Genomic DNA, 13508 nt, shown 5'->3' with positions numbered 1-13508 from the left:
TTTATTCTCCTGCTTCCTTCCCTGCAGAATCAACACTACCTACAATGATTGAAGGTCACAGCTATTGTCAGGCACCCTCTCCACACAGCTCTCTCTGGCTCTGGGTTCCTGTCAATTGCTCCCTCCCCTCTTCAGACCTCAGGTGCAGACACCCCACTATTACCAACCATGAGGTACTGTAGCAGCCCCAGCGATTTCTCCATACCCCGCCCACACCTTTATAAACAATCACTTTATTAAACTCTCTTCAAAATTACCCATCAGTGTTCCTGCTAGGGCCCTGGCACATACAGCATGTATTTTAATTAGGATTAGTTTTGGCAATGAGCAACAGAAAACCTAAAATAACAATAGTGTACGCAAGATAAAAGTTTACATCTTTCTTTTATAAATTAAACTTGGTGTTAAGCAACCCAAAGCTGGTATGGTGGCTCCATGAACATCAGATCATACTATTTTTTGTATCCTTTTAAAATTAACATCATAACAAAAGTTTTCCATAGCATTACAAACTCTTTAGAAAGAATCAAGACTTGGCTCAAGTACCATCTTCTAAAGCACTTGTCCTGATGCTCATTCCAGCTCTAGAAGAATAATCTCCCTCTCTCAGAACCCCAGTCTCTACCCCTAAACACACACACACACACACACACACACACACTTCAGTCACAGCATCTGTCACACTAGAGTCCCTCTGTTTATGAGTCTGTCTCCTTCCTTGACTGCAGGGAGTTTCTCTTTTTGTCTTATTATCTCCAACCCCAATCTCTGGCATAAAACAGAGACCAATAAATGGGTCTGAATGAAAGGACATTTTAAGGCCTACATAATATTTCATCATGTAGACTCACCCTAGATTATTCCTTTATTACTTTAACATTGAACATTTAGGTGATTTTAATTTTTCATTTTAAATATTATTGTAGGATTTTCATTTGATCAATGGAATAGGCGTCCCTGGAAGAGACTTATACTTGCTATTTCATCAGACACACGCATGCTGACCCCCTGTTTGCCCCTCTGGCTACAGTCTAATCAGATAGTTCAGATTTACACTCAGTAATTATCTGGTAATATCAGCAATCTTCTCTAAGAAGCCCTGCTACTTGTCCTTAATTTTCTTTTTCACATTCTATGTGGCTCATCTCAGTTTAACCACAGCCCTGGTTTTCTACCTGTGCATGTGAAAAAAGAGAGGAGAGGGATAATCTGCTGTGTACCAGGTACTCAGGTGTGTCCTCATATTTAATTGAATTCTCCCCAAAACCTTGTGAAAAGAGTTTTGGAGAGACAGACCTGTAAACACAACCCTGTAATGAACGCACAGTTCCACCACTTGCCTGCTAGAGAATCTTCCTCGAAGTAACTTCGTTTTTCAGAGCCTCAGTTTCCTCGACTGCAAAACCGGGATGAAAATACCTGATGCGTGGTTGTGAGGATTAAATGAGATGTCTGTGAACATGGCCTGGCTCTAGGTAGCGGGTCTGCAAATGGCAGGTTCAGTCCCAAGTGAAGAGCTCAGAGCAGGGTTTCAGCTCGAGGATCTAAAGCCAGCATGTCGGGGCATCCTCACCGCCCTGGGGGAGGGCATCTTTAGGACCAGCAAGACTGTGGGGTCAGGGGGAAATTCCTGGGGCTCCTGGAAGGAGGGAACCGATGTAAGAGAGGGCAAAGAGAGCTTCCAGGCCGACCTGTGTCCAGGGAGCTGGGAGTGGGCCAGGGGAAGGGTAGCTGTCTCAGCGCGAGGGGGCCCAAGCGGGCAGCCGGCGAGGCAGGCGGCTGGCTGCGCGGGGTGGGGGTCTTCGGCTTTCTCGTCCTGGGAAGATCTTGAAACTCAAAAAAACGAAGCAAGCCGGAGGGCTCTTCCCCATCTGTATTGTGGTAACTGAGCCCGAGCTAGCACCTCCCCAGGCTGGAAGGCGGGAGAGTCGTTAGGGACACCTGCCTCTCTCCCTCCCCCGCCCGGCGGGAACCCACCGAGACTGCGCGCACCTGGGCACCCGCTGCGCCTGGGAACACTTGGCGCCGGAGGCCGCCAGGCTACCCCGCGGGAAAAGGGGCGGGAGCGCAGCCCTGGCTGCAGGGAGTCCCTTAGGACACCGGAGAGTGCTATTGACATGATTATTAAAATAACCATCCAGAAGGAAACGGAGTGAGGCTGGCACCAAAATAAAGAAATCCGGGAGCCAGGAAGAGGTAAACCCGCCAATGTAAAAGACGTTAACACGTAATAGAGAATGTTTTGCAAACAGTGGGGACAGAAAGGATTATTTATGAATAATCCTGGGATAACTGATTAGCTCTTTGGGGAAAAAAAGGAAATTTAGATGCACATCTTCTATAATACACCAAAATTAATTCAATTCCTGATGGAGTTAAATTGGGGGTGGGAGATTAAACTACAAGTGCACAAAAAGACAATAGAAGTAGGAATGTATCCACCCTTTGGAGGAGGGAGGACTTTCTAGGCTTGAAGGAATGAGATAAATCCCAATAGGGAAGATGGATAGGTTGGTTCATACAAAACAAAACAAAAAAACAAAACAAAAACAAAAAAACTGTAGGCTTAAAAAAAAAGTGAAATTAGAAGTAGTCAGTGAGGAGCTTCCCTGGTGGCACAGTGGTTAAGAATCCGCCTGCCAAAGCAGGGGACGGGTTCGAGCCCTGGTCCAGGAAGATCTTACATGCTGCGGAGCAACTAAGCCCGTGCACCACAACTACTGAGCCCTGTCGCCTAGAGCCGGTGCTCCACAACAAGAGAAGCCACCGCAATGAGAAGCCTGGCACCACAGCGAATACCCAACGCAGCCAAAAATCAAATTAAATTTTAAAAAATACATTAAAAAAAAAAAAGGCTGGGGCTTCCCTGGTGGCACAGTGGTTAAGAATCCGCCTGCCAATGCAGGGGACACGGGTTCGAGCCCTGGTCCAGGAAGATCCCACATGCTGCAGAGTAACTAAGCCCGTGCGCCACAACTACTGAACCCGTGCTCTAGAGCCCACAAGCCACAACTACTGAGCCCACGTGTCACAACTACTGAAGCCCGTGCACCTAGAGGCCGTGCTCCACAACAAGAGAAGCCACCACAATGAGAAGCCCACGCACCGCAACGAAGAGTAGCCCCCTCCTCCCCGCCTTGCTGCAACTAGAGAAAGCCGCTGCGCAGCAACGAAGACCCAACACAGCCAAAAATAAGTAAATAAATAAATTAAAAAAAAAACCAAACTAGTAAAGACACTAAGACTACAAGCAGACAACAAACAGACAATACAGTGAAGGAAACAATTAAGATGGGAAAATAATGTTATCAGAGAAATGAATACCATTTTAACTGAAGAAATTAAGATTTTTAATTTTTTATTTTATTTTATTTTTTAAAGAAATGTTAAATGCTGATGGGGATGAAGTGGACCTTTCATACATTGTGGTGGTTTTATACCAACATAAATTAGTACAACAGGTGTATCAGGGAGACTTAAAACACAGAGGCTTCTGATGCTCAACATCACTAATCATTAGGGAAATGCAAATTGAAACCACCATGAGATAACACTTCACACTATCAATTATGATGGCCACTATCAAAATTAAAATTAAAACTAAATTACCATATGATCCAGCAATTCCACTTTTGGGTATATACACAAAAGAACTGAAAGTAGGATCTTTTTGTTTATTTGTTTGTTTTTGGCCATGCCACGTGGCTTGCTGGGATCTTAGTTCCCTGACCAGGGATTGAACCTGGGTCCAGTGAGTGAAAGCATGGAGTCCTAACCACTGCACTGCCAGGGAATTCCCTGAAAGTAGGATCTTGAAGAGAGATTTGTATGCCCATGTTCACAACAGTTAAAACAGGGAAACAAACGTTGAGGGATGTCCACTGAGAGATGAATGGATAAGAAGCAAAATGTAGAATGTACATACAGTGGAATATTATTCAGCCTTTAAAAAAAATTTTAAATTTATTTATTTGGGCTGCGTTGGGTCTTCGTTGATGCGCGCGGACTTTAGTTGCCGTGAGCTGGGGCTACTCTTCGTTGCGGTGCGCGGACTTCTCATTGAGGTGGCTTCTCTTGTTGTGGAGCACGGGCTCTAGAGCGCAGGCTCAGTAGTTGTGGTGCACGGCCTTAGTTGCTCCGCGGCATGTGCGATCTTCTCGGACCAGGGCTCGAACCCGTGTGCCCTGCATCGGCAGGTGGATTCTTAACCACTGCGCCACCAGGGAAGCCCCAGCCTTTTTTTAAATGTATTTTTATGTTTGGCTGCGTTGGGTCTTCGCTGTGGTGCGCAGGCTTCTCATTGTGGTGGCTTCTCTTGTTGTGGAGCACCGGCTCTAGGTGACAGGGCTCAGTAGTTGTGGTGCATGGGCTTAATTACTCCGCAGCATGTGAGATCTTCCTGGACCAGAGCTCAAACCCGTGTGCCGTGCATTGGCAGGGGGATTCTTAACCACTGCGCCATCAGGGAGGTCCCTATTCAGCCTTTAAAAAGGAAGGAGGTTCTCACAAGTTACAACATGGATGATGAACTTTGAGGATATAGTGCTAAATGAAATAAGCCAAGCACAAAAAGACAAATACTGTATGATTCCACTTTAATGATGTAGTCAAAATTACAGAAACAGAAAATAGAATTGTGGTTGCCTGGGGCTGAAGGGAGGAGGAATGGAGTGTTTAGTTTTGCAAGAATTCTGGAGATGGATGATGGTGGTGGTTGCACAAGAATGTGAATGTACTTAATGCCACTGAACTTGAAATGGTTAAGATGGTAAATTTTGTTATATGTGCTTTACTACAATTTAAAATTTTTTAAGTTAAACAAATCCCCTCCCAAAATCACAGAGGCCTTTAAGCCAATTTTAAGGAAATAAGTATGAATTTGGAAAATACTTTATGACCAAAGATATTTATTGCCCCAAACTGGAAAACCCAAATGTCTGAAAGTAAAGGAATGGCTAAATAAACTATGGTACATCTGTAGTTTTATGTTTTAATAATGTTTATTTTCCTGATTTTAAAAATAATACAGATTCATCATAGAAAATTTAATAAATGAACAATTATAAAGATGAAAATAAAAACTATCCAAAAGCCTAACATGCAGAGATAACCATTGTTAACATTTGGTCTGCATCCTTCTAGGAATAGTTATATATTTCTTATACAAAATTGGGTATATATTGTCCATTTAAATTTGCATCCTGTTTGTTTAGACTTTCTGTGTATGTAATTATGTATACACATATATAAAGAAAGGGAGAACATTTATTGACTTCTTACTATGTATAGAGAATAATGCTAGAGCTCCTTCATGGATGATCTTGTTAAATATCACAGAACCCCTTTGAGGTATTATCATTCCCATGGTACAGATGAGGAAATGGAGGATTAGGGAAGTAAGTGATTTGGTGAAAGTCACACAACTCCTGAATGATATAGTCAGGATTGAAATCCAGGTATTCTGGCTTCACAGCCCACACTTAGAACCAAACTCTCTTCTATATCACATGTCATTAAACATTCTTTTGAAAACATGTTTTTAAAAGCTGCTGCATAGGGACTTCCCTGGTGATCCAGTGGTTAAGACTGCGCTCCCAATACAGCGGGCCCAGGTTTGATCCCTGGTCAAGGAGCTAGATTCCGCATGCCACAACTAAGAGCCCACGCAGCCAAATAAATATTTTTTTAAAAAGCTGCTGCATGGGGACTTCCCTGGCGGCGCAGGGGTTAAGAATCCACCTGCCAATGCAGGGGACAGGGGTTCGAGCCCTGGTCCAAAAAGATCGCACATGCCGCGGAGCAACTAAGCCTGTGTGCCACAACTACTGAAGCCCGTGCGCCTAGAGCCAGTGCTCTGTAACAAGAGAAGCCACTGCAATGAGAAGCATTCACACTGCAACAGAGTAGGCCCCACTCACCGCAACAAGAGAAAGCCAGTGTACAGCAACGTAGACCAACAAAGCCAAAAATAAATAAATAAATAAATTAATTAAATAATTAATTTTTTTTAAAAGCTGCTGCATAATATTCACTAATATAAATACACCAAACATCATTGAACCCTCTCCTAGCATTGAACAATTAGGTTGTTTCCAATTTCTCTTGGTTTTTTAATATAATACTTCAAAGAATATTTTTGTGCATAAATCTTTGTCTTAAAATGACTGAATCTCTTATTATTCCCTTAGGGTATATACTTAGATGTAAAGTTTCAGGGTCAAAATAACGGCTACAGATAAAATTTAGTAGAGTCACTGAAAATAGAATTTATAAAGTTTTTTTGCGGGGAGGGGGCCGTGCCCCACGGGAATTTAGTTCCCCGACCAGGGACTAAACCTAGGCCCACGGCAGTGAAAGCGCCAAGTCCTAACCACTGGACCACCAGGGAATTCCCTAAAAAGTTTATTTTTAAGAAGAGGTTTGATATGACGGGGCAGGGAGTATGTGGGAAATCTCTGAAATTTCTGGTCACTTTTGCTATAAACCTGAAATGGCGCTAAAAAATAAATTCTATTTAAAAGGGTTGTAACTACATGGAAATAAGTTTATTGGGCTTTTTGGCTATAGTAAGGCCAGCCATCAGAAAACAGTTCAAGCCCTGGCTCTGCCACCTGCCAGCTGTGTGGCCTTGGGAAGGTCACTCAATCTCTCTGAGCCTCAGTTGCCTCACCTGTGAAATGGAACTCACAGTTGTTGGCTGGATGGAATGAAGTGCTGTATGTTAAGCCCCTGACCTACCGTCAAGTGCTCTGGATCCTGTAGATGGCAGGGGCAGTGACTGGGAAAAGGCTTTGCACACTGTGAAGTGCTCTTCAGATGGGAGGGGGTGTGGCATCTGACTCCTGGTGTGGTAGTGGCACTCTGAGTTCCCTGGACCCGTGAGAGAGTGAGAGAAGGCTGGGTTTGGGGGCCAGTGTGAGGGTGGGAGGGGCCCCTCACCTGGGGAAACGGCTCCGTGGTGGAGCAGCTGAGATGCAGCTGGGCCTGTGGCCTGCGAGGCAGTCCTGTGGCCGCCTCCTCCCCCAGCCCACAGCCCAGGTCTGCAGTTGGGTCCTGCCTCTTCTCAGGTGGGCCATGCCTGGGACTTGGCTGCTGCTTCTCCTGGCCCTCGGGTGTCCAGCCCTGCCCACAGGTGAGCGCCCTCCCTGCATCCCTCTCTGTGCCCCATTAGTCTGCCCAAGCCTACTCCCTCACTCTGGGCGTCCCTAGGTGTGGGAGGGATGCAGGGAGGCAGGACAGCGGTACCTGGGTCCCCTGGGGAGGGTCTCACCAGAAGCCCATCATCCCCTTCCCCATTATATTCTACCTCCCAGCTACCTTGCTCTGGGGCCCCCAAGTCCTGCTCCCCTGGAGTCCACAGTGTTGGGAGGAAGGGTACTCACCTCTCAGAGCAAGCTGGACAGGTGTGTATGATGGGGGGGATACCCTGGCTGTGTTGTGTTATACGGGGTGATGGGGCACGGGCAACATGGTGAGGTCCCACCCTCCTTACTGTCCAGTCTCCTACCCTCAGGGCTCAGGGTGTCTCACGTTCACTCCCAGCTTCCCCTACAAATGGGCTCTCAGAAGTCTCAAGACCTCAGCGACTTCCCAGTGTATTGACCCCCGACCCAGATCCCAGTCCTCCAAAGATCAAGGCTGGAGACAAAGGAGTCACATTCTGAGAATTCCAGCTTCATCTAGAAGCTTGTGCATGTTCGCATGTGTGTGGTGGGGATAGGTCCTTGACTTTGAGTTGGGGCATCTCCTTTTTCTAAAGCTGGCCCCAGTATGTCACCAGCTCGCCCTCGCTAGGGAGATAAACCACACCCATGTGGATCGGGGAGAGCCCATGTCAGGAGGCCTGAGCTCTGGGAAAGAAGCAGCTAGGGTGAGGAGGAGCAATCCTGGGAGGCTTCATGGAGGAGGTAGATGCTGAACTCAGCTAGGGGAGTGTGTCTCTCTGTACAGCTGAAAAGGCTCAGGAGGTTGAGGGTCCTGGAGCTCACTGCCAGCCTTCTCTCCTCCCTTTGTTTGTGATGCCTTATCAATATTAGTATTGATGATACTTATCTGCCAAGTTGTTTTATATTCATGATTTTTATTCTTCACAGCAATTTTACTGGGCTGGTGTTATTAACCCCATTATATCGATGGGACAATTAAGACTAAATTAAGTGGACAAGTCAGCAGTCAAACCAACTCTGTCTGAGGCCATGTCCCAGGCTTGGTCCACTGTGTCATGTAGCAAATCTTAGTCATCCTTCCAAGTGGGGTGGTCTGTGGGATTTGGAGTCACAGAGGTCTGAATTCAAATCCTGAGCGGGCTACTTACCATACTCCTGCTTCTAGGTCAGTTATTTGACCTTCAAGAAATCTTTTGTGAGGGAATTCCCTGGCAGTCCAGTGGTGAGGATTCCTCTGCAGGGGGCACAGGAACTAAGATCCCACATGCCACGTGATGCAGCCAAAAAAAAGAAATCTTTTGTGAGCACCCCCCCACCTCTAAGTCCCCACGAGATTCTCTGGCCTCCCTTCCCGGCACCCTGGGGCATTTCTTTACCCTGGCTGCACCTAACTCATGGTGTGAATTTGTAGGTTTTAACCTTTGAGATTTTATTTATATGAAAAGATATCCAACTGTTCTTTTTTTTTTTGGCCACACCAAGTGGCTTGTGGTATCTTAGTTTCCCTACCAGGAAGTGAGCCCAGGCCATGTCAGTGAAAGCACCAAGGCTTAACCACTAGCCCGCCAGGGAATTCCCGATATCCAACTATCCAAAAATAAGATTTTCTTATATATTAAATGAGTCATCTTTACCAAAAAGAATAAGTTTTTGGAAAATCAGGACTATTCTGAAAAATATAGGACAAATGTTTGCAGTACCCACATGACTTATTTTTGTTTTTTTAATTATAAAATAATACAGACATACACTTTATTTTATTTATTTATTTATTTGGCTGTGTCGGGTCTTAGTTGCGGCACTTGCCGTTGTGGCATGCGGGATCTTTAGTTGCCACATGTCAACTCTTAGTTGCGGCATGTGGGCTCTAGTTCCCTGACCAGGGATCAAACCCGGGCCCCCTGCATTGGGAGCACAGACTCTTAGCCACTGGACCACCAGGGAAGTCCCCACACATACGCTTTAAATGGGTGAATTGTATGGTATGTTAATTATATATAAACAAAGCTGTTAAAAAATACTACAGACTTACAGAAAAGAACGGAGAATAATACAACAAACACCCAGGCATACTCCACTCAGATTAGCAAATAGTTAAAATGTTGCCATATTTGAATCAAATATTTTTTAAAAGAAACAAAAAGTTACAGATACATTTGAGGCCCCCTTTGATCTCATTCCAGATTCTATTTCCTTCCCTTCCTCCTCAGAGGTAACCACTCTCCTGAGGCTGGCACAACAAGGTACTATAAATATTTGTTTGCATCTGCTGTCTTTCTCATGGGACTGAGATCATTGAGAGCAGGGACAATATTTTAATTAATGTTGTATCCCCAGTGCCTGGCACAGAGAGATTCACGCATGATAGGTAGGTGACAGAAGGATGGAAGAATGGATGGATGAATGGAAGGAAGGAAAGATGGATAAATGGATGGATGGATGGATGGATAGACACATAGATGGAAAGTAGAAAGAAGAGATGTAGGGAAGATGGATGATGGAAGAAAGGATGGATGAGGGACTTCCCTGGTGGCGCAGTGGTGAAGAATCCGCTTACCAATGCAGGGGACACAGGTTCGAGCCCTGGTCCGGGAAGATCCCACATGCCGCGGAGCAACTAAGTCCGTGTGCCACAACTACTGCAGCCCGCATGCCTAGAGCCTGTGCTCCGCAACAAAGAGAAGCCACTGCAATGAGAAGCCCGCACACCGCAACGAAGAGTAGACCCTGCTCGCCGCAACTAGAGAAAGCCCGCACACAGCAACAAAGACCCAACGCAGCCAAAAATAAATCGATAAATTAATTAATTTAAAAAAAAAGAAAGGATGGATGAATAGATGGGAGAATGAAAGGATGGAGGGAAGGAAAGTGGTTAGATAGGTAAATGCAAGGAGAGAGGGATGGATGAGTGGGTAGAAGGATAGATTGATGGTTGGTGGAAGGATAGATGGAAGGAGAGAAATCCAGAGGGAAGGATATGAGATGCTGACCTGGGAGGGCATGGACAGATCTAGCCCCCTACCAGTGCATGCTCTCTTGCAGGTGTGGGCAGCACACCCTTCCCCTCTCTGGCCCCACCAATCACACTGCTGGTGGATGGGAAGCAGCAGACTCTGGTGGTTTGCCTGGTCCTCGACGTTGCACCCCCTGGCCTTGAGAGTCCCATCTGGTTCTCAGCTGGGAATGGCAGCTCACTGGATGCCTTCACCTATGGCCCTTCCCCAGCAGCTGATGGCACCTGGACTAGCTTGGCTCAGCTTTCCCTGCCCTCTGAGGACCTGGCAGCCTGGGAGACCCTGGTCTGCCACACTGGGCCTGGGACTGGGGACCACAGCCAGAGCACACAGCCTCTACAGCTGTCAGGTGGGGACAGAGCCTGGGCCCCTGTGGTTGCTCCCTGCCCCTTTCACACACCCTGAAACCAGGATATGGTGGCAGGGAGGGCAGAATCCAGGCCATGGGGGCATGAAGGGCATCTAAGTGCCAACCATCTAGGTGATGTGATGTCTGGGGTCAAAGGAGGGTGGCCTCAGGGCCCTGAGTTCTGGGATTTGAAACAGTGATATCTCATTCAAATCCAGGCTCTGATGCATGACTTCCAAGAGGTAATAATGTCTCCTCCCTCCTAGGTTAATATCTTTCTATGTATACCCAGGGTTAATATCTATATCTATATCACCCTAAATATGACACCCTACCTATTAGAATCAAACAATAATTAAATATTAAGTTGCTATCACTTACTTATTGTTTATTCTGTGCCAGGCACTGTTGTAAACACTTTACACTTATGAAGTAGGTCATATTATTCTCCTCATTTTATAGGCACAGAAAGGTTAAGTAACATGTCCAAAGCCAGCTATTATTATTATTGACCAGATGACTTACTTCCTCTTTTTGAATTATGTTTGTTTTCTCATCCTCCAAATAGGAATGTTTGTTGAATAAACGTACTGCCTTCCAAAGAAGGCTGCTAAGAAAATTGATTCCTTGTCTAAAAGTGCTGAGGCATCTCTAGGGGCAGGAGGACAACCAGGAGAGAGGGAGATCTGGGCCCCTCAGAGGACTTGCTGCAGATGGGCTCAGGGTTCCCACTACTGGTTCATTTGTCCATTTATCCAGTGCTCCAAGAAGAGCTGCCCTGAGCAGGGCCAGGGCATAGCACTGGGGTGGAGGGCACAGCCCATCCCAATGACTTACTCCTTTCTCCTTGACTGGCAGGAGAGGCTTCCTCAGCCAGGACCTGCCTCTGGGAGCCTCTCAGGGGTGAGTACCGGGAACCAGGACCTCAGGCCCTGTTGGGCTCTGGGCCTGATGGGTCCCCTCAAGAGGCTGCCTTGCTGGGTTGGGGCACTGGCTAGCCTGGGCCTCTGTCTACCCCTGGGTCAGGTGGGGATAGATCCTCTGATCCCAGCATAATTCCTGGACACCAGTTGAGAAGCACAGGTGAGAGCTAGCAGAAGGGTCCTTGAAGCTCTCCTTGGGCAGCCCAGAGGGATGGTCTCAGCATCAGAGCCTTGGGAGACTCTTGGGAGTCTAGGGAGCCTCGGGAGACTGAGTGGAGGAAAGTCCCACCCCCCGCTGGATGCAGTCATGAGCCAGGTTCTACTTCCCTACCAAACAGAGAAATCTGAGCTGGTGTCTCTCCTCTGCACCAAATGCTAATTCCTGCCTGGCTTGCATCCCCTTGGTTGCTGGGGAATAAAATTAAATGAAGGCTAGGAAGGTGTGTGTTATTATCACCAGTCAGAGCTGAGGTTAGACACCGGGAAGGACGTCCCCTGGGTTCCCTCTCCTCTGGTGAACCTTCTCGCGTGCGTGGGGCTGAGCGCCAGCCTCTAGGCCGCTCACCGGCTCCTTCTCTCCCGCAGGGACCCGGGGCCAGGCGCTGCGGCTCGGGGCGCTGCGGCTGCTGCTCTTCAAGCTGCTGCTGTTGGATGTGCTTCTGACCTGCAGCCGCTTCCGCGCCCCGCCCGCCGCGCGGGGGGACCCGGCCCGGGCGCCTCGCCCTGGGGACCCCGGGCTCCCCGCGGCCCCGCGGGCGGACCACCTTCTCCTCCCGCAGCCTCCGCCACCGGGAGGATCGCCCGCAGCCCCCACCGACTGGATTCGCCGCAGTGAGGGGTGGACCACAGGCCGAGGGCTCAGCCTGTCCACCCCGCCCGCGCTGCAGCCCCGGGACGGCCGCTGGGTTCACACCCGCCATCCGGGTCGGGATCCCAGGAGCCCTGTCTGGGAGGAGGGGCCGCTGGTGCTCAGGGCGTGGCGCTCGGGACCCGCCCTCAGTATTCCTGCCTCCAGCCTTGGAGCATTTCTCTGTGATCTGCCTCCTCCAGCTGACCCGAGCTTCCCCGGGGGCTAGGCTCCGTCTCCCCCCTCAGACTGACGGCTTTCTGAGGGAAAAGGCTTTGTCTCTCCCATCAGACTGGAAGCCCCTTGAGGGTGGTGATCGACCCAGACACTGGGACATTTGAGGTGCTGATAACTGAGAACAATTAAAGGAGAACTTATATGACACAAGCAAATGAAAAATATTTTAACTCCTGTCTGCTCTGGGAGGAGGGAATTTGGCAGATTTACAGGAGGCAGAAATCTGGGAAGGCTTCCTGAGGGTGAGAGCCTGGAAACTGCAGAGTGGGGCTGGGGGTTGGGGTGGATGTGGTCCCAACTCCGTCTCCTTTCCTCATCACCAGGCATGGGGCAAGGCCGCTCTCTGTCTCCTGACCCTCGCCCAACCTCTCCGAGAGGTCAGGGTGCGGAGCCCAGGAACCCAGGAAGATGGGGCGCTGGGCCTGATGTGAAGTCTTGCACAGACTTGACAGAAAAGAATAGGGCCAGGATTCCAGAGTAACAGGATCATAACCAATGCCAAGAGCACAGATAGTAATTCCAAACTTACACATTATTAATCAATTAAGGGTCATTATTCATGTGACAAACATTCACTGAGCTTCAACTCTGAGCCAGGCACTAAAGAGGTTTTTGTTTCGTTTTGTTTTGTTTCCTAAAGAGGGTTCTTGCACTGATAGAATATGAGGCTCCCACAATGGAGTGTAACCTGTGTGTCCTCCGTTAGTCCAGCTCTTGCAGGAAACCCAGCCTTTTCCAGAGTTTCCTCTCCAGTAATCACCCCAAGAATCTCTGGGTGCATTCATGTGAATCCAGATGTCCCCTGGGGCAGTGCAGCACAGTTCCCTGGATCAATGGGCCTACTTCAGTCTTCCTTCCCCCAAGGTGGCGGTGAGGAACTGTACTCTAACACTCCCCACGCACATGGCATCAGTGACTCCCAGCTTGCCAGAGCCCCTTTGCCCTTTTAGCTACTCTTCCACGAAAACCCTG

General features: G+C 48.0%; 1 protein-coding gene across 1 annotated transcript; it reads left to right on the top strand.

Annotated features, from left to right (window-relative positions):
* The first annotated feature begins 7074 nt into the window (after window positions 1–7074).
* On the top strand, window positions 7075–12528 carry PTCRA (pre T cell antigen receptor alpha). The gene is made up of 5 exons (XM_061195047.1): window positions 7075–7132; window positions 9377–9409; window positions 10209–10529; window positions 11388–11432; window positions 12038–12528. Exons 1-5 carry the CDS (start codon window positions 7075–7077, stop codon window positions 12526–12528), a joined length of 948 nt encoding a protein of 315 aa, XP_061051030.1.
* The last annotated feature ends 980 nt before the right edge of the window (window positions 12529–13508 follow it).

This window comes from Eubalaena glacialis, chromosome 7 (genome assembly GCF_028564815.1).
Source record: "Eubalaena glacialis isolate mEubGla1 chromosome 7, mEubGla1.1.hap2.+ XY, whole genome shotgun sequence".
Lineage (NCBI taxonomy): Eukaryota > Metazoa > Chordata > Mammalia > Artiodactyla > Balaenidae > Eubalaena > Eubalaena glacialis.
Note: the sequence above shows the minus strand (reverse complement) of the source record. Positions and strands in the feature narration are given on the sequence as shown.

Excerpts from the sequence above, each read along its gene's own strand:
- PTCRA (XM_061195047.1), top strand. The coding sequence starts at position 7,075 with ATGCCTGGGACTTGGCTGCTGCTTCTCCTGGCCCTCGGGTGTCCAGCC. Across the intron at positions 10,530-11,387 it reads ACAGCCTCTACAGCTGTCAG|GAGAGGCTTCCTCAGCCAGG; the intron begins GTGGGGACAGAG and ends CTTGACTGGCAG. Across the intron at positions 11,433-12,037 it reads CCTCTGGGAGCCTCTCAGGG|GGACCCGGGGCCAGGCGCTG; the intron begins GTGAGTACCGGG and ends TCTCTCCCGCAG.